This window comes from Corvus cornix, chromosome 18 (genome assembly GCF_000738735.6).
Source record: "Corvus cornix cornix isolate S_Up_H32 chromosome 18, ASM73873v5, whole genome shotgun sequence".
NCBI lineage: Eukaryota > Metazoa > Chordata > Aves > Passeriformes > Corvidae > Corvus > Corvus cornix.
In genome coordinates this window covers 7342852-7367320 of record NC_046347.1, presented here as the reverse complement: position 1 = coordinate 7367320, position 24469 = coordinate 7342852, and the positions used below count along the sequence as shown (strand labels likewise).

The following is a 24469-nucleotide window of genomic DNA, read 5'->3' as shown; positions in this document are numbered from 1 at the left end:
TTGTCACTCTTTGTACAACATGACCACTAATTGGTGCAGCTAATTAACTGTTAAAAGACAGTGTCTTGGTCTTCAGATCCAACCTATGGATCAGAAAGGCTTTCCTGAGAGACAAAGGCAGCTACAGCTCTGAACACCCTAAACTCATGTCATTAGAGCTGCACCTGGGAGACTCAGCTCCTCACTTTGTTTTCCCTTTGAGGGCCTCGAGCAATGTTTTTTTCTTAGTCAGAAGTTGGATGCCTTGTAGTGGACAGATGGCATTTTTCAAGTGAAGGTGGGATGAATAAAATCAAATATTTGTTTCCATTTGAACAAAAGTAATTTGTCTAATCAGACTGTCTTCCTCTGGCGTCTATCCATGGAAATACAAACCACAAAGTAGCAAGCAACAGCTCTGGATTTGACACTGGAGTCCCTCCCTAAGAAACTGAGTGTCCTGTTCAGTACAGATCTCACTGGGTTCCCAGGGCTTCCTTTCTTTGAGGTTTGGTGCAACAGCAAAAACTGCTGCTTTGTTTCTTTTGAAGATGTTATGAACATTCTCTGAGTAACTCTGCATCTTCAGAACTGGGGTTCTATGAATGTACCCCCACAAAACCTCCTGTGCAGAGGGAATGTGTAACACCACTGATACAGCAGCTCTGGCTGCTGTGTGCCCAGCCAGGGCCAGCTGCTGGTAACCAGACCCTTGTTTTGTCAGCCCAGGATCCCATTTCAGGCAGACCTGTACACAAGCTATAAATCATCAGGTCTTTTCTTTCACTTCCTTTTGCATATAAGGTAATGGCAGTCCTACTTTCCTGTGACAGTGCAGTAATTTATAATTTGACAGTGGTTTAATGAAAGTCCTGCTGATCTTCTCCCTGGAATTTGAGAATAGACATTACAAAGAAGTCCTTCCTTGACCTTTCCCTGATGGCCACTCCTGGAAATTAGAGTGTCTTCATTTTAATGAGCTCAGAGGATTGGGGAGTTGCAAGAAAAGAAAAATCGACTTCAAAAATACCTAACCTCCTCTTGTGAATATGTCAGGACATGTTTTTAGATGCAGAGCTCTTACCTGAACAGGCTTGTTCTCTCCTCATTCTGTGGCTTCTCCAGCTGAGCTCTTTCTTGGCTCCAGCCTGTGCTTTATGATGCAAGGCCATGTTGACTTTGCATGAGGTTTGTTGCGACATATGGGGAAGATTTGTGAATCAGCCTAGCCTTTGCTCCCCTCTCTGTCACTTCTGCAGTCCAGTCTAGGTGGCAAACCAAGTGTGACCTGCCTCTGTGTGTGTATATAAATACATACAAACACACACAGAGAATATAAGAACAATTCTATTCTTATAGAATATATAATGATATAAGATGCAATATAAAAACATCTCTGCAAGGCTTCCGGGAGCTGTGTCTAACCTGGCAGGGCCAGCCTAGAAATGAAGTGGAAGAAAATGAAGTAAATAGAAACGACTGAGAATGGAATGAGATCAGGAGATGCTGGGTTTGGGGCTCTCCTCTGCTGGATTCCCTCCCTGTGGGTCCCCTTCTTGGCCATATGGGTCTGAACTGTGCTCAGTGCAGGTTTGAAATTTGGGTGATGTGGAGACAGAGCCCAGCAGCTGCAGTGCTCACCCTGGATGGGACAGGACTTCTGCCTCAGAGCCAGAGTGATGCTGCTCTAGGAGTGATGGTACCCACAGTTGTAGGAGTTTGTAAATGAAAATAAAATATTTGTCAGAAGTTGATAAAACTCAGCTGGATTTTTTTGATTTTTACCAAAAAGCTTCAAAACTGGCCAGGCATCTTGTTATCTTTCAGGGTATTGAAAAATCTCCTTATTTTACCCTTTTTGTTGGGTGAGATGATTTCTTCAGGAACTAGTGTTACGGTGTCAAACAGACTTCAAGCCCAAGCTCATGGCTGTGGAATTGTTCCTCTTTTCCCAACCTGAGTGCCTCATTAGAAATTCAGTCTGCTTTCACAGCCAAAGGAGAGGGTTGGGTACCTCCAGAGGAAATTCAGATCTCAGGTGGATTTTGTTCCCTCTGAGGTGACAAGACACTTCATTTGGGTTCAGTGAGAAAAACACTGGTTTGGTCTCTGCTGTGCATTTTGGGTTTCTGGTCCTGGAGGTGGTGGAAGCACAGCTGTGGAAGATCCTCTGCAGCTCCATGCCTTAGAACAAGTTTTCTGTGTGAAAAATTAGAATTTGTCTAGGTTTGAAAGCTGTATAAATAATAGTGGTTTTTTAGTACTATACCAGTGCTATCTTGCATGCATATTTATTTAGTAGTAAGACTGAAAGCTTGGAAGAGAACTGTGTTTGCAAAGGGCAGTGATGGCAAAGGTTTCCTTCTCGTGTCCGTGTGCAGCACATAATGGAAGCAGATATATAATGGAAAATATGTAGGAAAGGTAATTTATTCTATCAATGTCAAATACCCACACAAACCAGTCTGGCTCTATATTTATATTTACAGAGTTCATTAGCACAAAATAAAAAATAAACCATAGTGAACATAAAATAAACCACGCTGGAATATGGGATGAGTGTCACCAAGGCTGTTCTTGCTGCTGCTTCAGTGCATTTATCCAACACTAGTGCTGAGCACTCCCAAACCAGCACTGAACAGTTTGGCTTCGAGGTGAGTCAAGGAGGAAAAGACAGGGGTTGTTGGTTGTGAAATCGGGGTAAAATCCGGAGCAGCAATACATAAACATGGCATGGTTACATGAAGGATGAATATGCAAATACAAAATACCCTCAGGCCTTAAATCACAAGAGTCTTGCAGTGATGCTGCCCCGGGCCAGGATTGCTCTGCAGGGCAGGGCCTGCCATCAGCCAAGGGCTTCTTTGATTAAGGATGCCTTTAGCCTACGTGGGTTTTAGCCCATTTTTAATAACAAAAAAGATGAGTTCCACTGCCTCACCTGCAGGACAACAGAAGACAGAAGCAGAAGACTTCTTCAATGCTGCCTCAAGTCCCAGTGTAAGAAAAGCGTTTGCAATTTCCTTGATCCCATTAAAAAGTGTTTGCTATAGCTGATGGTTTCTCACTGTGGCCTCTCTAGGGAGCTGGGTGGTATTTTTCCAAGTGGAATGGTTAGTGGATACCAGCTTTGCCACTACAAAAATGAGGAAAATATCTGTAGTTTTTGCAGTCAGGTAAATACTGAGCCTGAGCACAGTCATGCCCGAGTAGGGACCTGGTGCTGTGTTCACCTGGCTGTGGCACAGTACAAATTAGACATGCCTCGTCTCCCCAGGGATTTTAGAGCTATGGAGCTGAGGCACATTACTTATTCTGCCATCAAAACAAACCTTTCTTCTGCGCTGAGGACAAAGCCGCTGCTCGGAGCTGGACTCAGAGCTGGAATAACAGGGGCTGTGTGAGGTCAGGGTGGAGGTGAGCTGGCAGAGCTCCCCAGGCAGGCATGCAGAGTGCCTGCCCACATTCCCATGGGCTTAGCTCAGGCTGTGGCCCCTGCTAGCATACCCATTTTTGACAACAAATACAAGCAGCTTTGCCACCTCCTCTGTATGGTTGTTGACAGAAGGATGGGCATTGTCCCATTCCCCTCCAAGCTGGGAACGGTGCAGAAATTTCCACCTGGAGTAGACACACCTTCATGATGCAGTTCTCCATCCCTCCTCCAGCAAACCCTTGCTGCAGTGGGTAAATTGAGACCAAAGCAGAGACTCTGAGCTGCTTGGCTTGGGTTTTCACATTTCAGGGTAAAAAGCAGGATTTGGAATGTAAAGCTGTGCAGCTAACCAGCTGAAATAAAGGGCCAGAGAGCAGCCCTGGCTGCACTGGAGTCACAGCTCCCAAGAGAGGCTGAGGATCTGCCCTCCAAGCCAGGCAGAATAGCTGGGTCATTCTTGCCAGGCCATGTTCAGTGTGGAGGGCAGGACTGCTTTTGGAGGCAGCCCCATTCATCACCCACAGCAAAATCTAATGAACAGCCAACCTTTTTTGGCAGCTTTTTATTGCAGGGAGGGCAGAGGGTTTATGTGAACTGGATTTGTGAAGGCAGTTGTACAAATATTTGTTCTCTGCTCCATAGCAGCAAAGGGATGAGTACAAACAACATCCCCATTTAAGGTCCCACTCACTTGTTACAAAAGATTGACCCAATTTTGGTTGTGTTATGGGCCTCCAGCTTGGTTTCCAGGTTGTATAAGGTGTAGCTCAGCCCCTCTCCATAGCCTGGGACAGAGGCAAAGTCATGACAGAGCAATGCTGCAAGGATGGAAATCCTCCTGCACAGGGGATTTGGCCAGGAAAGTGGCTGTAAAAAGCACACCTTTGGGATCTCCAGTCACTGCTACAATTCCATCTATACCTCAAGTTATCTCAAGCGTCCATCTGCTCCCTGGGAAGGCGGGATCAAGCCACAAGCATCCAGGTGATTATTTACTCAGTGAGCCAGTTCCCTCCTGCAGGCACTGCATCAGGTGATTTGTTCTTACTGTAGGAAAGAAAATTCTAAAGACAAAAAAGTTCACAGGGAAGTTTTAGCATGTGGATTCAGTGCACAGGTTAGATTAGGGCTGCTCTGTAAATGACCCAGGATCAGATCAGATTATCAAGACTGCAGTGTGTAAGACCTCTCCCTCCCACCTTGGATTAAACCCTATGCCACATATCGAAAAATGAAATATTGAATAGCTGCTCCCAAAGTGAACATAGTCCATTCAGTTTTGTGATTTTTCCCACAGGAAAATATTGCTTGATTATGGCATTAAATAGTGTGCAATATTAGACAGATACAGACAGGCTAATACAGAATTGACTTGAATTTTGGTGCTCCTTAAGGTCTTTGATTTTGCAACTTCAGTACTACGCTTTTATAGGTGGAGAGATTTTGTGCTTTAAAGTGTTTATGTTTAAACCCCTCCTCATGCAGTGGAGAACAGGTCTCTGCTGTGACCATAGAAAAACTGTGAGAAAAAGAGCAGTTTGAGCAAACTACCTTGGATGATTCCAAAACCATTTAGCCTTGATTCCCTTTAGGGATCTCATACTGCACTTTTATCATCACTGTAATTTGATATTAATATTTTTTAAATGAAGTGCAAGAACATTTCGGCAGTTGCTTTTGGTAGGTTCCCCATCAACATCCACTTAACTGGAGACAGAAAGAGTCAAGCACACATTTAATTATGGAGATGTTTGCATGACAGTATAAAATCTCAATTGATAAAGAAACATTTTTAATATGAATAATCAGCAGACTTAAAAGTCTTGGTCATCTTTAAATAGCAATATATTGATGACTAAAAGCAGCACTAATGTGTCGTGCACTATACAGCCTGTAGGTAGTTTAACAACCATTTATTTTAACCTTTCATGTTGCAGGAATGCAAGTAGGGGTCTTCCCTCAGTTTGTGTGGGATTAATGTTGCCATCCAAAAGTTGGGCCTCTGCCCCCCAAAACTCCAGAACAAAAGGGAAGAAATTAATTCCTCTAGAGTATCACCTCTCCTCTGCTAAGGGGCATCTTTCCTCCAAGGATGCATTCTCCTTTTTGTTGCTAAGGGCACCAAGGAGCTTTTTAAATCGTTAATGTTAGTGCAAATGTACCCAGCACAACTCTACTGCCAAAATATGGGAATTTGGACTTCCACAGAAAAACTGAAAATGCCTTCATAAATTTTGGATAGAGACTTTTGTCATTTTGACTAAACCTCCACAGAGGTTTTTCCAGTGCCAGGTTGCTAATAGCTTTGGGGTTGTTTTCTAGAATTTAAGTAAAATGCTATTACAAGACTCCTGTGAAGTTCCAAAGAATTGGAGGTAGTTCAGAAACCACCATTCCTATTTATATCAGACGTGAGGCTGTTTGAAATGAGCCTTGGGCAGTTGGTGGGAGCAGGACAGGGCACAGCTGCCCAGTGGGGTCAGCCGAGGGCAGATGTCTCCATGGTGGTTTGTTTGGGACACGAAGAGCACAGTGCCCTCTCCATCCCCACTCTCACACCAGGGTTGTATCTTGCCCTGTAATTTATAAAATTGATCCTGCTAAAACCAAACAGAAAGGAGGAGAGTGGTGTGACCTCAGGAAGAACAGTCTGAGCACAGCACAGCAATTCCTGGGCTTTGATCCGCTGCCAGCGCCGTGGCCCCAACACTGGGGAAGCTACCAAGGAAGCAGAGTTTGAAAGCATAGCCTTCCTCCAAGGCTCTGGGTTCTGTTCCCAAAAATGTGGCCTTGCAATTTAGCACCCACAAGGTACAGATAAGAAGGTCGTAATGCCCAGCGCAGCAGAACCAGGTTAGGCCCCGGTGAGGATTCCTGCTCCCTTCTGTGGGTAACCAGAAGCAGCTCAGAAGTGACAGCCCCAGGGAAGGACCAGTTTCTGGAAAGACATGATCTGTGCCCACAAACATCTCTATTTCAGCTCTTCATCAGGGGCATTGTCTGTTTATTTCTTGATTTTGTTCAACCAGCCTCTCCTTATAAGTATTGCTACTGAGCCTCAAGACCCAGGAATCTGAAGGACAGGAATTTGCTGTCTGAGGATCCAATCTTAGAAACAGGTTGAGGGACTCCTGTGCCCCTCTGGATTGTTGTTTACTCACTCGCTGTCCAACTGGCTCCGAAAAATTTCCCAAGTATTAGGGTTTTTTTTCCCCTTTAGTCCTTCCAGCAATGATGTGATGGGTCAGAGTCTCATTTATGTGAGTCCAATCCCTCAGTTATATCACTGGAATGCTGTAGACTTTCATCTACTACAGCAGAAAGAGAAGTCAGGTCAGAGTCTGTCTGAAAACTTATCCCTTCCATTGAAGATAACACAGTTTATAACTCTAACTAAGGACAGACAGAATTACATGGATGAGGGATGTAAGGCCTCACAAAGTCTGCCAATAGCAGTAACACTTGTTTTGCAATCACTCTGTTTGGAGCAGAGCAGACAAATTTGCACTGGAATCAAACTTCTTGATATCTCTGTCTCTTGCAAGTCATCTGACCTCTCAGCAACTTGGGCTGGTCATCAGCGACTGAATGATATATCCCAAGAGTTTCCTGTTGTTCAGAAGGGATGTGGTGAAACTCCCTTTACTCTTTAGAACACCATAACCAAGAAACAGAACATTTGGACTTTTGTCCTTGAATCACAGAAGTTACTTCTGCAGAAACACTGCAAAAACAGTCTCTAAACTTATCAGGGGAATTGCAAGTTAGACAATCACTCAGATCCTCTTGTCCCTGCCAGACACTCTGCTCCTTCTTCCCAAGGCTAACAAGCATTATTCAGATTGAGAGATATAGTAGGGAAAGTGTGTCTGATGTTTGTTGGGCTCTATTAAAGAACATGTTCATTTTGCTTCTGAATTATATTTGTGAACATTTGTGAGCAATAGAGAAAAATGGATTCATATTTTGTTAAGCCTGTTTACAAAACCTACAAGGCCTGAGACAATGCTATACATTGGAGTACAGATGTTTTCTCCCTTTCCAAATGTATTTAGGAAACCTAAAACAAATAAAACTAAGAGGCTGTCAGCTAGCTGGCAGGAAGGGCAGGGTGAGTTCATGGGCTCTGTGCAGCCCCTGTCAGTGAGGCCAAGCTCCTGTGCAGACGATGCTTTATGACCTGCACAGGGCAGTCAGGCACCTCCTCAGTTTCACTGACTTACACTCACCTTGATCTTTCTCTCCTGTATTTGTTTTTTTGGGTTTTTTTAAACTATTAAGAAAATTAAGTACCATTTTAAGCTAAGTGAGAGACTATCCAACCAGAGTAAAATTTCAACAATTTAACAACTGAGAATAAATCAGTTTTTCTTTTGCTAAATATGTTTAAAATCTCTAAGCAGTCCAAATGGGACGTAGGAATCATTTCTTCTCAGATGACAAATGACAGGCTAAATTCCACCCACTCTGTTCACTTTGGCCTGACCTAAGGCTGATAGGAAACAATGAACGTCTTTCTGTTAACTTAAATGGATTTTGTGTCAGCCCCATTAAGTAACAGCTTATTTCCCTTCATTGATTGTGATGTCAAAGATGAAGAATTAAGAGTGATTATGGATGGCAGACACGTTTGCAGAGCAAAACCCAGTGATGGGGAGAAGAAAGGAGGGGAAAAGATTTTATGTGTCAATGTTATAAACATCAATTAAAGATGGTCCACTGTGGACAGGGATTCAAACACAGAACTGCTTTATCCTGGCTTTGGTATAAGGGAGAACATTTTTCATTTACTTCTGAAAAGGGAAGAATTTGGGGATATATTAAAATATTGGGTCCAAAGAGAAATAATTTGGTTCTGCATGGGTAACACATTGCTAAAAAGATCTTCAAAAACCTTCGTTTTTGAGTGCTAAAATCCAGCATCTGAGAGAGGGAAACAATGGTCTTTTTTTTCCCCAAGGGTTGGGTACAGCTTTTCTTTTCAGGCCACAATAACGAGACAGCTGGAGGATGGGGTGAGAGACCTCATCTCTTAGGATCTAATGACACTGAGAATATATACTGTTATAATACAGTAGAGTAATTCTTTATTCTCTGTTGTAGACTTCCTAAAGGCAGGCTACAACACAGATCTTCATGACTCTTATCCCTTTGGTTTAAGAAAGTGAGCTGTGATTTTTCAGGTGTTCTCCAGTCTGAAGCTGAAGTCAATGGCAGCTGCTTAGCTCCTGAGTCAGGTTGTCCTGATTTGGCCTTTCATATGAAATTCTCTTTATGAGTGAATTTTACATTTAATAACTCCCTCTTTGCCTGTCAGCCAAAACTCCATACTGATTTCTGCTAGAGGAACTGATAGATGTTCCAAGGGCTATGGGCCACCATCATTTTTATGGTACAATTACTAAATGCCAAACCCTTGTGACATTTTTTACTTCTAAAAGAGCCTTGAAATCTGGCACCTTTATGACTAAAGCTTCCTAAAGGAAGCACAACAGAATCGATATCTGAAAGCAGGATACTTCTGCATTTTTGAAGTAAAAGTTCTCTGCAGTCATTAACAGACTTGATTCATCTGATGACTCAGAATTTGTGCAGCTGGTCCAAGGCCATTTCAGAGACTGAAAAGTGCTGCTTTTCTCTCCTTCTCTAAAGAAGTGATCTTTTCTCGGTTACATGAAGCACCTCCTGCCCTCGTGTCAGCTTCTTCATTTAAGGAGAAGGTTATATTCAGAACAAGCAACAGCAAGGAATTTGATTGAAAAGATGAATTAATATAAAATTTGACCTTCATTGGTTTTCCCAATATGCATTTTGAAATCTTTGAAATGTCCTTTTGTTTACTGGAAATGCAGTACATGGCAGGACTATTGTGATACACAGGCCAAATGACTGTGAAATGATGTTTCTCCATGATTTTACTGTAGTTAAACTTCATGAGTCACATAGATAATCATATTACAATTTCATATTTGTCTCATGTTTTCAGGAGCTTCATGCTTACTGATTTGAAGCTCCTGAATCAGATACATCCTCTTTACATTTTGGTTCAAGTTTTTTAAACAATCAGAGCTTACATTTTCTATGACACATTTAGATTCTATTTTCATTATAAAATTCCAGTCTCATGCCAGATTTTAATTGTTAATAATTCAACCATTGCTTTTGAAGGGGTTCAATGGCTCAATTCACTGATGATTTAAATAGTCAATTTTCAATCATCACTGTCTTCTGGGAGTTCATAGCTGTGCTATTCCTTTCCATTAATTGCTGTCATAGTAAAGATTCCTATTGACTGGAAGTACTTCGATGTTATTCCCCATGGTAAATGTTTATTATCCTCACAAACTCTTGTGGGTTTGTGGGACATGAAAAATACACTTTCCTCAGAAATAGTGACAAAAGAGAAACCTTCAGCAGAATTTGACGTTTCACTATCCAGACTAATGTAATCTAATACAAGGCCCATCCCTCTAAATCCCTTGTTTCACTTGCAGGAAGTCTTTCTATGATGTGAGTAGCAATGCTGTAATCCCATTTAAGGTTTAGTGCTGGCAGCAAGACCTGGGACATCAGGTAAATGTTTATGTTTCAACATTTCTACTGTAAGTGGCTGTCTATGCCAAGGAGCCAGCCCTTCTTAGATACCTGTGTCACCCTGGAAAAGTTGTCCAAGCCAGAACTAATTCCATTAGTGTTTGGAAAGCTATTTATAAGCCTGCCTTCATTGGGACGACCTTATTAATTAGATTGGGGGAAGGCTGAGGGACAGAAACATGCTCATTTCACAAGACCATTGACATGCATTTCAGTAAGTGATGATTCTCCTTCACACTATGCTCAAAAAGACTGTCAAATAAAGCAGAAATCTGGGTCAGTTTGCAGCAAGAAAAAAAAAGCTATATCCATGCTGTCTGCAGGGCCCAAAGCATAACTTTTTACAGGATACTTCTGCTGCCACATGTCCTTGAACATGCTAACAAAGCCCAAACCCTTTGTTCTCGAAATCCAAGAAAAGAACTTTACCACTAAATCTTCTAAATCAAACCTTAATGAAATCACCACCTTCCTCCATTATTGTGCACACCCCTAAGACAGGAAGGCTAAATCCACATACTCTGTTTCTTATGAAGTCAAAAGAAAGCAGAAGGGTACTCTTCTCCCCCTTATTTACCCCACATGCTTGATTTTCTCTCCGGTGTAGACTGGGAGTGGAGAGGAGTTTCACCTGCCAAACTTGTTTCCTGTGCCTCACTAAGGCCTGTGCTGCTCTGCTCCCTCCCCACTGCATTTAATTGGCTCCCTGAGCTGTGGTGTTCTGCTCTGCTGCCTCTGAAGCCAGCCCATCACCACTGCCAGCTCCAAAAAGTGAGTACCTGGGAGCATGAGCAGTGTCTTATCACTAATACATCCGTTTTGGCAACTGTGGAGCTGCTTCTCTGTTATCTGTTTAACAAATCAGGGGACTGGTTATTGTGCAGGCTTATAATAAGAACTCATCTGTGCCAAGCAGCCAAAAGAAATTCAGCTTTTGTGCAAGATTTTTACTTTTATCAATGTAACCTCCTGACAGAATCTCATTCACTGCTGGCATCCCAAGTGGCAATTAAATTTTTCATCTTGGGTGGGGAAAAGGAAGCTTTCAGCAAATCCTGCCTATTCCTGGATTTGTGCAACCCAAGACAATTTTGCAATGCAGAGAAAACTACAGACCCCACTTCTGTGTCCCTCTTTGCATAATCCTATACGGGTATTTAATGTCTCATTCAGAAATTACATATGTCTTTACGTGACAATTTAATGCTCATCAATAGTCCAGGAGTACGAACTCCTCCACCTCTAGACAAGTAGACAGTGCTCGTGAAGGGCTGGCAGGAGACTGTACATGGGTAAAATTTGACTTAAAAATAATAAGGGCAAACCACACAGCTCATGTACTCCTGACTGTCAAGAATTGTAATTAGTAACAGATTTGCTATGCAAACACCTATGAGGTACCAAATGGGTGTCCGTTGGGTATCAGACTGGGATTGCCTGGTTCATTTTGGAAACCCATTTTACAAATACCTTACAGAACTAATGTCTCTTTCCCGCATGAAAAAATAATAGGTTAAATGTCTTATTAATCGGTCCTTGGCTGTTCATGTTCAGTACACTGCTCCTTCCAAGCACACTACATGACTGTGCCCCACAGCAGGGATGCATTCAGTAAGAAAAGTTCTTTCACCCTTCTTGTAATCCCAGCTCTTTTATTGAAATACTTTTCTGGCTGAGTGCATGATGACATATTTCTAGTCTTAAGAACATTTTTAATCAAAACTATTTCAGGTATTTGAAGGTTCTGTTTTTTCTTACTTTGTAAATAAGAGTAATCAAACTAACAAGGTTTTTGCTTCCTTAATCTTGTATGCTGAATGCCAATTTTTAGGATTTAGACTTAATGGTTCCTTGGTCCATAATAAGGGGTTTCTTTTACTGTGATTTTAAGGCACTCTGATTCATTCAATCATCAAAAGCAATTACAGAGATGAGTTCAACAAGAGTCACTGGTACTAAAAATGTTATTGGTCAGGACTGCTCTAACAATACCTGTGTAATTTAGTGCTCTCCTTAATAGACACAGACTTCCAGTAAAAAAATCTTCCAGTTTCCTCACTACTGTTGTGATGGTTAGGGTCTTCTTAACCTAGTTCCACTCAGTCAAGCTTCATGATATGAATGTTCTTATTTTCATTCAAAGTAAACCAGTTTGAACAGTGATTTTTTTTTTTTAACTGTATCTTGAATCTGTATATCTGATGCTCCAGCAACAGGAAGTTACACTGGTTTGAGATCTATGTCCACAGAACAAAGGTGGAACAGCAGGCTTTGAGAACTGTGTGGAGAAAAACTCTGACACACTTGTGAGTAGAGTCTACATCAAATGTCCAAGGCAGCAGGGAAGGAAATGAAAACAGCAGTGGCTTGGGAGAAGGCTGAAGAAAGAGTCAGAGAGGAGCAGAGGGAATGAGAGGAGATGGAGACAAGATGCAACACCTCTGTGTGCACCTCTGAAGGTATCAGCACACTCATTTTACAGGAGTCAGTCCAGCTTTTTGCCAGAACCACAAAGCAGGCAGCCTTCCGGTCATGGTGTCCACATCACATGTTCCTGAACATTTCTACAACCTTAAAGTGCAAATTACTGGGTGAGTTGCAGAGGAATGCAAGGATGGGTGTGTGGTACTGAGCAGGAAGGCAGCTGCATCACCACAAGCCCTACCTCAAAATAAAGCCAGGATATTGGAATACTGCTGGCACTTCAGCTGTTGAAATACAGCTGTGTGCAGGTCCGGGCTCTTCTGCAGGGTCCTCAAACTTTGCTCCTTTTGGATTAACAGATAACATAGGCAATATGAAACTTTATTACCAGTGACACTGGTTAAATCAGATGGCAGATTGTACCAACATATTAACAGTGACACCTCACTGAGATTAATGGGAATATTTATCAGGGAACTAGCTTGGCTGTGCATTTCAGGAGCTCTCCTTTCCACCATCAAGCTCCACCCTCCTCTTTCAGAGAAGCTGAGCAGCTAACTGTCTGCAGAAGTCTTCTGGCCCAGCCTCAGCTATCCTAGCAGCAAGCAAGCCCCTGCTGGAAAACAAAACCTGCAATTTGTATCAGAAGAGCTTATTCTTTATTAGAACTACAGAAACTGAGGGGCAAGTCTTGCCATGGCAGTTTACAAAACTGTTACCACCTAATCCTTTGCTCACTGCTGGCACAGGGGAAGAGTTGGTAAATGGGACTGAGAGCTATGAACAGTCAGATTGAGCCTGACATGCAGCCATGCCATGATGCTCACACTTCCCTGTGCTGCCTGTGCCGGAGGTGGTTGCCTGGCAGAGGTGACACGTTTAGCTTGGGAGATGACTTACAAACCTATCTGTCTCAGTCCTACCATGAAAGATGTTGACACTGGGTATGGGTTATTTGTGTAAACCCGTGGTTTGCTTTGGTGTGCCTCTACTAATGGCTTTTGTTGAGGGCTAGAACACTTCAAGACAAGATATTAGAAAAACAGCATGAATAAAACTTAATATTCTCCTAATTCATTTGTGCTATACAAGGCAACACTACGTTCACCTTACAGAAATATGCTTGACATGGTCCCTTCATTTAGTGAAATAGCCTTTGCTTGGCAAAGCTTGGTTTGAGTAGGTAAGACTAGGGCATAGCGACGGGGGAATTCGGCCAGCCAGGTTATCACAAGCACTCTGGCCACTGTGACCTCGATCTGGAGCGGAGTTAATGATCCCATGTGCAGCTTTACGTGACAGCAAAGCCACAGCGCTCTGCTCTGCTCTCCTGTGCCACGCCGGGACGGACCCCATGGGCAGGTGGGTGAAGTCACCCGGATCAGTCTGTGCCGAATCCCTTGTGGAAAGGCTCCGACAGCTCCCAGACCGGGAAGAAGAGGCGTCTTGCCACCGCCAAGCCCTCCTCTCCGATGAACGAGCTGAGACAATGGCAATTGAACCACTGTCCCCAACAGCCCCCCGGCGCTGCTCCATCGCCCTGCGAGGCTGCGGGACGAACTGCAACCAGGCCCTGGGCACGGCCAGCCCCGGCACCGCCGCGGCTGCTGCTACTGCCACTGCTTCCCCGGCATCCCGGCTCAGCCGGGCCGGCCTCGGGACCCAGGCCGCGGCTCCCGCTCCCATCCCGGCGCTGCCCCCCCAGCCCCATTCCCTGTTCCTATCCCGGCGCTGCCCCCCAGCCCCATTCCCTGTTCCCATCCCGCCGCTGCCCCCCCAGCCCCATTCCCTGTTCCCATCCCGCCGCTGCCCCCCCAGCCCCACTCCCCATCCCGGCGCTGCCCCCCAGCCCCATCTCCCGCTGCCCCGGCCGCGTTCCCCGGTGCCATCGCGGCGCTGCCGCCCGGCCCCCTCTCGCAGGCGGTGATGCCGCGGGAGCCCGCGCCGGGCCGGCTCCTCCCGCTCTCGGCGGCGGGGCCGGGCCGCGGTGGGCGGGCCGGGGCGGGGGCTGCGCGGAGCCAGGGCCGGTTAAAGCGGCCGCCGCCCGCCCCGCTCCGCGCTCAGCCCGCCCGGCGCCCGCCGTCCTGCGCGCCGCGGCAGCTCGCTCGCCAATGCGGGCCCGGAGCCCAGCCCGAGCCGCCCCCGGAGCCGCCCGCAGCCCCCCGGCCCGACCCCCCGCCCCGGACCCATGCGGCGGCTCCGGGAGCGGTTCCGGAGGTAAGCTTGCCGCGTCCCCCGGCCGGAATGGGATCCCCCTTCCTGCCCGAGCTGCTCCCCGCGGGATGGGACCCCTGGGCGGGGTGAGGGATGGGTGGGGGAGCCGAGGTTTTCTCGCTGCTGCCGGGCGGGGAGGGCAGCGGGGTCCCAAGGGGTGCGAGTGGGGGGAGGGGGGTGGTGAGGAGGGTCTGCGTGGCTTTTGTTTGTGTATTTGTTTATTCATCGCCGCCGGTAAATGGGTGAAGGTTCGCGCATCCGGCCGTGTGTCGCAGCCGCGCATCGCAGCGCTCCCGCGGGGCCCGACCTGTGGCTCCTGGGCCGGGCTGGGTCAGCACCCGCCGGCTCCGTGTGCCCCCGCGGGGCGATGGAGCTCCTTGTTCTGCTGCCTCCGACGGCGCATTGAATATCATGGAATCACGGAATGGTCTGGGTTGGAAGCGCCCTAAAGCTTGTCTCATTCCACCCCCTGCCATGGGCAGGAACACCTTGCACTATCCCAGGTTTCTCCAAGCCTTGTCCAACCTGGCCCTGGACCCTTCCAGGGATGAGGCAGCCACGAGTTCTCTGTGACAGGGCCTCTGCACCCTTACACGGAGCAATTTCTTCCTAGTATCCAATGCAAATCTATGCTTTTTCAACTTAAAAATCAACCCTCGTTCAGCTTAAGATGCTGCTCATGTTCATGGGGGGGTCGATTGGCTAACTGCAATCGTGATTCTTGGATAAATATCTGTGGGCTTTTGGTTTTTCACTGCCCAAAGTCCAGATGCCAGGCCGATAACTTGATGGACAGCCTGTCCCTGGGTGAGGCCGGTTTCACCGTGGCTTCCCTGACCAGGTACCTGCCATAGGGCTGCCCTGCTCTCCTTTCATCAACTTACTCAAGAAACTATAATCTAAGTATTAAACGGGAAATAAAACTGAAACAGAAAAATATGAATGCAGTCAGATGTGGTTTCTGTGCTAGCTCACACCTCGGTTGGTTGGTCCCTTGCCTCTGAGCTCAGATGTGCTGCAGCACCTGGGGTGACTTGTGATTGCTGCCCACTCTTTGCTTGAATTGCTGCCTTTTGTACTTGCCAGAAGGCTGGGGAGGTCAGTGGGATGCACAGACACTTTTTTCCATGACCCAATCTATGTATGATACCAGAGTTGTTTGTGGATTCTCAGAGTATTGCAGGTTTCCTTTTATCTTTAGTATCGTGCTGTAAGTACATGAACCTTCACACAGCGTGTGATTTCACTGATATTTCCAAATAAGGGAACTGCTTCTGTGCTGATCTGAATTATTTCTGTGCCTCAGATGCTCAGTGATAGTAAAGATTATGTGAACAGTTACAAACCACAGCTAGATACTGTCAAATCCAGGAAGGAAGGTAGCTAATGTAGAGGAATATGGATCTACTTTTATTTGAATGAATTTGTAAAGAGGAAATATCAGCCAATTTGGTTAAAGCAAGGAAGCTTTCTATAAATACTTTCGTTTCTCTTCAAAATCTAATCTAAATGGTCGTCAGGAAAATGTAGTGCAAATCTGTTTTGACCTGCTTGTAATTTTTTGTTTTTCCTCTCGAAAACAAGGAGTCTAGATAACATCCTAGGTACCGAAGCATATATTTAAATAATGAAGCAATTTTTAACCCCATTTGATGTATGCTACTGCCAGTTTTGTGGAGTTACACCCGCCTTGTTGCAGTTTCTCATACACTGTTATTTGTGGTTTATTAGGTCTAAATGGCTTCTCCTGCTGCTGGAAAGCGCAAAGAAAGAAAGACACAAGAAGGGGGAATGTGCTTTTAAGCTGGTAAAAGGAAGTATGAAGTCTTTTGAGCTGAATAAAGGAAATATACTTCCTGAAAAGACTAAAAAAAATCCAGATCTTTGTGGCCATTATCAGTGCTTGCTGTTTTTACTGACATTTTGCTTCATGCTTAAAGCAATAATTCATTCAGCAGATGGAAACCATCAATAAGGCGAGATTTTATTTCCCTTTTGCAGTTTGGGGTCTAAGCTTGCTGTGATGCCAGACACATGCCATACAGATATGTGCAATAGATTTGGGATTTTGTAGTTTATTTTTTCTAAGCTGGCTTTGCATGCAAAGACAAAACATTAAGAACTCTTGGATTTTCCTTCTGCTTTGTCTCCCAAATACTGTCTTCTCTTAATTCTGGAGTCTCTGGGAAACATACAGCATCTGCTCCTTGGAAATGAATAGGAGCTTGAGATTAGAGTCTGTCACAAAGGATGGATCAGTCTCTATGCTAAATATTTAAAATATTTGGAGTATTTCAAGATGAAAGATCACGTAGTGTGAAGGGAGGGGTATGAGTTTCTTCCCTCTTGTTTTAAATTGTCATATGTCTCTCTCAATATCTCTTTTCTGCTTATATTAGGAATGTGTTCATCAAAAGTTGTTTGCTTGCTGTGAAACTCTGAATCTTGGACTTCCTTGAGCAGATCCTGAGCATTGAGAATTTAAATTGTGAAAAGGAACTCACAGCTCAGTTCAGTGCAAAAGGATTCTGCTCTCCTGGCTGGCTGCAAGCAGTTCTTAGTCTCTTAATTTCAGAATTTTCATATTCTGGTATTGAGGGCATTAATGTTTTATCTTAGATATCTTGGATTGTCAGTATCTTAAATGGAGAATTATTTTTGCATCCTTGTGATATCCTCTGATTAAATGACTCTGGTTTCACCAGATCTGCTATTAAAGAATGCATTAGAGATTTGCTAGAGAATCAAAAGGCTTCAATTAAAGACATTTCCTGTAAACTGTAGTCCAGTTCAGTGGGACTTTGTCAGACTGTCCTGCATTTGATAATAACCTTAATGTCTGTGTTATAGAGAGCCTTTGTTTAGGAGTAAACAGCATCTGAATGTTCTTTATTGAGCTTCCACTTTTAGGAAGGTGAGATGATAATTCCCACAATTATCTTTTCCAGAAGAGGCAAACATGACCTGTAGATAGGAGGAAGAACAGTGTCCCTGTGTTGCAGTATTCATGAGGCAGGAAACAAGAAGCATCCATTGTTGGTGATGGCATGGGGTTTATTTGTTTATTTATTTATCTTTAAGAAAGAGGAGAGCTGGTTTTGCTTCTAGAATGTAAGTCTGCAAGCACATTCTTTTGCCTTTGTGTTGCAATGTCATACGTGTCCATAACTGCAGGAGTATATGACTGACTTTAACAGTATGTGTCAAAATAATTTTCCTGGTTTTGATGAGCACATCAGTAATATCACAGAGCAGCTATTTTCAAAATTCACATCTGTTTCTTAAGACATTAAACCTGAACTGTCAAGCTGGAAATGAAACCAGCTCGAGAGAAGCACTGGCTGGAATTATTGCCCTTCCAACCAGTGATCCTCCCTCTGAAGTTGTTCCTGATAACGTTTATAAATAGTTAATTATCAAAAGGCACAGGGGAATAACTGAAACTTTGCTTTACTAAGAGCATTGCCTGTGATTAGTGCAGAGGAAATGTTCTCCAGCATTTGGCATCAGGGTCTGCAGCCTGTTGCAGGTGATCCCTTCCAGAAAAGAGAGGTGCAGATCCATCAAATGTACAGCAAAGTTGTTGCTGGGATGTTGTGAGACCCATTTCTGCAAGGCAGAGGTAAAGCTGAACTCTTCCCCTCCTGCCAAAACACACTGGTGGTGTTGGTGTTATTGGTATAAACATGGATGTGAAGGGGATGGATGAGGTGTTGCTAATGCTGGAGTTCTGCTGGAGCTGTGGTGCTTTGAATTGTTCTGTGCTGCCACAAACAAAACAGGGAAAAAAACCCAACTCAGTATGCAGGTAACAGAGCAAGGATAGATTTGTTATTTTGTGTTCTGTTCTGTGGCTAATAACTGTCTTTAAATTAGTGAGAGGAAGAGGTCCTATTTCTAAAGTGTTTGTTCATAGTTCTAAAATCTAACATTACCCCTAGATCCAATGTGATTGCTTTAGAAAGATGCCGTGTATTTTCTACTAAAAAAAAAAAAAAGGAAAAAAAGATTAAAAGTAGTCTAATGTTGGATAATAGAAGATCACATTGGGAGGCTTCAATTATTTATAGATTTTTATACGATAATAGTATCTTATATAGAAATTTGGAACAACAGGAATTATAAAGCTACTACAGAGTGTAAGCTTATTCCTTTTGGTTCTTCAGGTTTGAGTTTGTGTGATTTTCTTTTTTATTTTTTTACTTCTTGTGAGACTTCCAAGGTACCACCACAGAGAAATGTAATGATATTCTAAATGTGATAAGTGCAGAGTTTCCCATGACTTTGAATTTAGGGAGTTGGACAAGGGCAGTCCAAGCCTGGCCACTCGCTGAGCCAACAGATGCTTTTATTTTTAAACATTTTCCTAACTTGGAAGCAGAACTGAGCAAACTGAATGTTCCATCTTTAGAGGATGCAGAGATGGTGTTCAGCAGCTGTTGAAGACCTACAAGCCCTGGGGAAAAAAAAAAAATCCAAATATCCCGCGAGCCTTTGTGATGACAGTGTCATTGTCTTCTTGGAGAGAAGAGCAAGGTGCCATTTGTCGCTGACAAAAGAATTGCTATTTTTAACCCTATCTTAACTCCTGGAGGGTTATTAATTTGCTAACAACCATTTATGCTCACTGTCTGTGAATTAAATCCACATTTTTCTTAGCCTTTGTATTAGTAACAATTGAAACTGTTTCTTGAAATTGCCACAGTTTGGGGAGGGGTCATGACACTGTGTTATTTTCCCAATGCTGCTACATTTTCATGTATCAGTTTAGGAAAAAATTGTTTAAAAGTCACTTAATAAATCAGACAAGAAAACCACGTGAAATATCCCAGAAATCTGGAACGGCTTATGCCAACCGTAAGATTTGGATTGGATTTTTTTAGTTGTTTGTTTGTTTTTCCCTGGTTTGAGGTCTGCCAATATTTTATGGATGTCATAAAAATAGGACTCGTTTTGACTTAAACCACTGGGGACATGGGGAAGGACCAAAGTTTGTCTAACAAGCTTTTTGTATAAATCTAGGTAACAAAGCTGCTCTCAGTTCTGAGCATACAGACATGTTCTGTATTGCTTGTGAAGCTGTTCCTGGCTTCTTGGATACCTGACTAATTGTCAGGGCATAGTTTTAGAATAGTCTGGAGTAAACTGGAATTATTGGTGAAAGATAATCACTTTTATAGGACTGTCAGCAGTGCTGGGATAACAGACTGGAGCTGGAGAAGTTCACAGCTTTCCTCTGACTGTTGCATATAGGTGTGTGCTGTCTTTCACAGCTGTTCCTATACAGATTTAAATTATTGGGTTTCACAGAAACAACTCAAGTGTTTGGGTTTTTTAATATACTTAAATGAAACATTTGTATTGGCAAGTTCTTCCAAAACTTTCTCAGGTTTCATCATATTCTGTTTGGCTTGCATGGACTGTGTTTCATGTGATTGATGGTTGTTAGAATGTTTGAAAATTCTTAGAGAAAAAGGTGGAATATCTATGGCAAACCTCTTGAAATGCTTCCTCTTTGGAATTGACCATTAGAGTCTCCTTTCATCATCCCTGTGTAGTTTGGATCTTGGTAAAAGATACAAGATTGGAAAAAATGAGCCACTTCAGGCTCCAAACACAAATATTGCTTGCTATAAGAGTCAAAAAGTCAGTGTTCATCTGTTTCAAACTGGAATATTGCTGCAATTTTAAGAACTTCTGAAAAGAAGAGTAACCCATGACAGCTATGATGAACTCCATATTTCAAGAGTAATTTGAGTTCTTGCTATGCATTTAAATAGGAAATAGTTCATTCTTCATCTGACCAAACCATCAGAAAAGGGGGAGTGTGACTGCTCTGTGTGAAGTCTTGGTTAAAGATAACCATCCCCTGCACCAGGCAGTCCCAGGAATTTATTTAACATGTGCTTCTGGTAAGAGGCTTTACTTGGGAGAGCTTGCAATTTCAATCACAGTTACTTTGAACATGTCTGTACTTATAATTCTTAACACTACTAGGTTGGAGGTATTCCTTCATTTCCTTCATGACACTCAGAGAGATGTTTTAGTAAGTTTCCTAAAAGTACTTCTTAATTATTCAACAGGTTCATGAACCACCCAGCTCCAGCCAACAGCCGCTACAAACCCACTTGCTATGAACATGCTGCTAACTGTTACACACATGCAGTAAGTACACTTCTGGCTTCTTTTCCTTTTTTTTTTTTTTTACCAGATGTTTCAGTAAATTTTTGTGGGTTTGCATTGCTAAATGCTTACCTTTGCCTCACTTTGTTCATATCTACAACCTCTCTGGTTTTGTGCATATAAGCTTTAGCTATAACATTCCAGAAAAATAGATGTTTGGTGATGTTCTGAATCTCTTGGAGCTCCAGATACTTCATAAGATTCCTTTTCACCAATGTTACAGGTCATTAACTTGATATTTTCCCTCTGTTCCAGTCAAAGGATGCCTGCAGTAAAGGGGTATAGGCCACTACTAGTTAGCCTGCAAGGTGGATTTCCCAGGTCTGTGCTGACATAATACTGTGCAAATTGTATACTGGAAGTACAAGAAAGATTTATCCATGTAAGAAATGGGAAGGCTTCATCAGACTGTCTGTGGGTATGAGCTACAGGAGCTGGAGTGGTTTAGTTCAAGAAATCTGCTATTTTGCAAGAGGCCCCGATGATGCTGACAGCCCTGTTGAAATTCCGAGTCTGCCCTTATTTTCGTAATGTAACGACTTATTCTAGATTTGAGTATATGGTATTCACATAAAGAATAACAAAAGCAGTCCTCTTTGATTTGTTTTTTTCTTTTAGTAATTAGGAAGTTTAATTTGCTGTCTGGCACTTTGAAAAGGACTTAAAAATGTGATTTTTTGCTTTTTAAGATAGCATTTGCCCTTTTATAAAAGCAGCTTGTGCTTCTCCTCAGTCTCTCTACTCCAAACATCTGAAGTATGTTTGACTATGTCCTCAGTCTCTTATCTCCAGTGTGTCTGAGTGAGCTGTAGATATGAAAGCTCAAAGCACTGCTCAGGACTCTTCAGTTCTAGAAGGAGCTCTGTTCTTAAGGATCCCTTGTGTGTACTTCATAAATAACCAACAGACAGCTCCATGGTGCTGGTAAAAACAGAATCACCTTGGTTTTGCATTTAGAAAAGTTGACTGAAGCTTCTGTGTTCTTAAGCCAAGGGTCTCATGTACAGCATTATGTAAATATATGCTTATTTGCCTAGGGAATGAAGCAACATTCTGTTAGTTAGCACAAATATGTAGTTTATCTCATAATCCTTGTGCAAACCTTGTTTGCTCTGGCCAAAAAGTTAGATTTCAAAATATCTGGCAGAAGTTGGTGTGCTCATTAGCAATTTCAGCTTTCACCTAGTTGAAAACCAGGCATGTTTTACTCCTGCCTGTCAGCAGGAGGTGACAGTCAAGATGGATCAGTGTTTTCTGGTAGGCTGTAGTTTGTGGTGGAGTTGTCTAATTACTTTCTGAGTAATTACTTTTGAGCAGTCAAACTACCTGCTAAAACCTACCATGAACTGTTAAAATAGATATGCAATAACTTTTGATCAATATTTGAAGTCCTGAAATGGGAGTCTAGGCTGGGAAAGCACAGAAAAAGATGGGGGGGATGTTTTCATCTCCTTTGTGTTGCAGACTTACTAAATGTGAGATGGTCAAATGCCTGAGTCTTTGCTGCTAGATTACAGTGCCAGTTTTCAATTAGACATTGATGATTCTACAGAACAGAGTTCAACAATGGTTTTCCAATATATTTTTATTCCAAACCTTTATTTGTAATTCAGGAAGCAGTCAACTTCTACTTTGAGTGTGGCTGTACTTCTCAGTAGGTATCCCATCTGGTTTTGGACTTAAAAATACGCAGGAATCAGTTTAGGCAGCTGCTTAATAAAAAAAACAAATAACAAAAAAGCAAGGATAAAGGAGGGTATAGAATCCCCGGCACAACTTTTTGGTACAATACTTAGAAGGTAACTTTGTGTGGCATCATAAGGTATCTTCAAATTTCTAACTTGTAAGGCTATTTTAAATGTCTTGCTTTTTTTTTTTTTTTTTTTTCTGGCTTTAAATGAAGCACTGACTTGTGTTCAGACACTGTGAGAGAGGAATGGCAGCAACGTAGTTGAAAACAGACAGAAAAAACTGTTCTCTGTGTTTAGAGGAACAGGAAGGAAACAGTGCATGAGAAATGCAGGGGTTGTAAGAATTGGAGGGGAAAGATGGCTCTTTTATCATGAAGCTTTCTAGTGTGTGTAAGGTTTATCAGACAAAAGATAGACCCTGCTGTGTTAAAACCTCAGAATTTAGATATGGCTTGCTTTATACTGCTCTAAATGTTTCTTCCAACTGCCTTAAAAGGAGTAACTATTCCTAAAATGAATTATAGTCTGTATTCCAGGCTGGGTTTTTGAAGTGCATGGAAAAACAGAAGGAGTATAAATATTTTTAAAATGAGACTTAGAGCATTTAGAAGGCCATTTGAGCATGGAAGAAGGGGTCATCAGAATTTCAGAAGGGCTCTCCCGATGAAAATGTCTGACAGTGGGAATAGAGCAGTTTCTCTGCTCTGTGTGTTGCACAGCCCAAGTTGCTTGTGGGCCTCCCACTCCATGTTACTGGTCTCCTAAAATTAGGGGAAAATTGAAAAGTAGGGAGAGATGGTGACAGGAGTGCACTCCTGGAGCAGGCAGCTGGAGATGGTTCCCTCTAAGTGTCACATTTTTGGCAGGGGGTGGTGTTTGGCAGCTTTACTGATCTTTCTGTTGCCTTCCTTTCCAAAAAGGAAGTGCGTGCACCACCTTTGTGCCCTTGGTGTTTCCCTCCCAGTGAGAGGCTCGTGAGACTGCAGCAGTAACACCACGCTCTGCTGCAGTGGCTCGTGCATCAAAGGGCATTGTTGCTGCCTGCATGATGTGCAAGGAAAGTAACTTCATTTTCCATGAATGTTATATACAAAAGCAAAACTTCCAACACATTTTTAAAGCTCTCTGTGGCAGAGATTGTCTAGAGAATTATGGAAAGAATACAGGTAAAATACAGTGGAACAGTGCCCTAAGCAACACAGACAGGTGGAAGGTACTGGATATTTTGCTGTAAGTTGGTAACCAGAGTGTAATTTCCCTGAATTGACCCTGATCAGGTTCACAGCTTATTGTGTCAGCCTCCTTCCTTGTGCCTTAAGGCTCTTTGCTCATTGTGACAGCAGAGTTTGTGGTAGTTGGTTTCCCAAAATACATCACACGGGGGATTGTGCTGAAATCTGTTCTGAAAGATTCCTATCTATAGCTGTAAAAAACCGTATTTTAGTCCTTTATCTTCCTCCTTATTACAAAGAGCTTTTCACTTCATTCTCTCATTTTGTTCTGGCATTTCTCTAGAAAGCTTAGGAAACTGTTGCCTTCTCTCTTGTTCTGCAGATCTCTCTTCCAGCCCCACTTCTGATGCAGCCAGGATTAATCAAGGTACTAAAATTAGTAAATTGGCACATCACAGTTCTGGGTTTGCTCACAGTACATTAAGTTACTGGGTTTGATGATACTCACTTGGAAGACTTGCACTCCATGATGAAATAAGCAAAGATTTTGTGACTTGTAGCTGGAGTTTTTTTTCAAGGAATATTGGCAACTAAGAAATGCTTTGTCATGCTGTAAAATGACACAGCCCAATCCCACTCATTCTGTTAGTTCTGATTCCCTTACTGCTTTTTTGGTAAATTCATCTCCTTTTAAAGGGCTGATTGATGGCTTTTCCATTCTGAAAACTGGAGATTAAAATGCAATTCTTGTGTAAGTGATTTTTTTCAAATGAACA

At 43.0% G+C, this 24469-nt stretch overlaps 1 protein-coding gene across 4 annotated transcripts in view; it reads left to right on the top strand.

The window, feature by feature from the left end:
• Nucleotides 1-24469, top strand: part of MMD (monocyte to macrophage differentiation associated) — a 41935-nt gene that overhangs the window by 9974 nt on the left and 7492 nt on the right. The window contains exons 1-3 of one of the 4 annotated variants that reach the window (XM_039562262.1): nt 14534-14650; nt 20731-20812; nt 24076-24120. In XM_039562262.1, coding sequence (XP_039418196.1) covers nt 14622-14650; nt 20731-20812; nt 24076-24120 — 156 coding nt within the window. In that variant the 5' untranslated portion in view covers nt 14534-14621. Of the gene's footprint in view, nt 1-14516; nt 14651-20730; nt 20813-24075; nt 24121-24469 lie in introns of those variants that run through there. The other 3 variants (XM_019290737.3, XM_039562264.1, XM_039562263.1) reach the window with 3 other exon arrangements.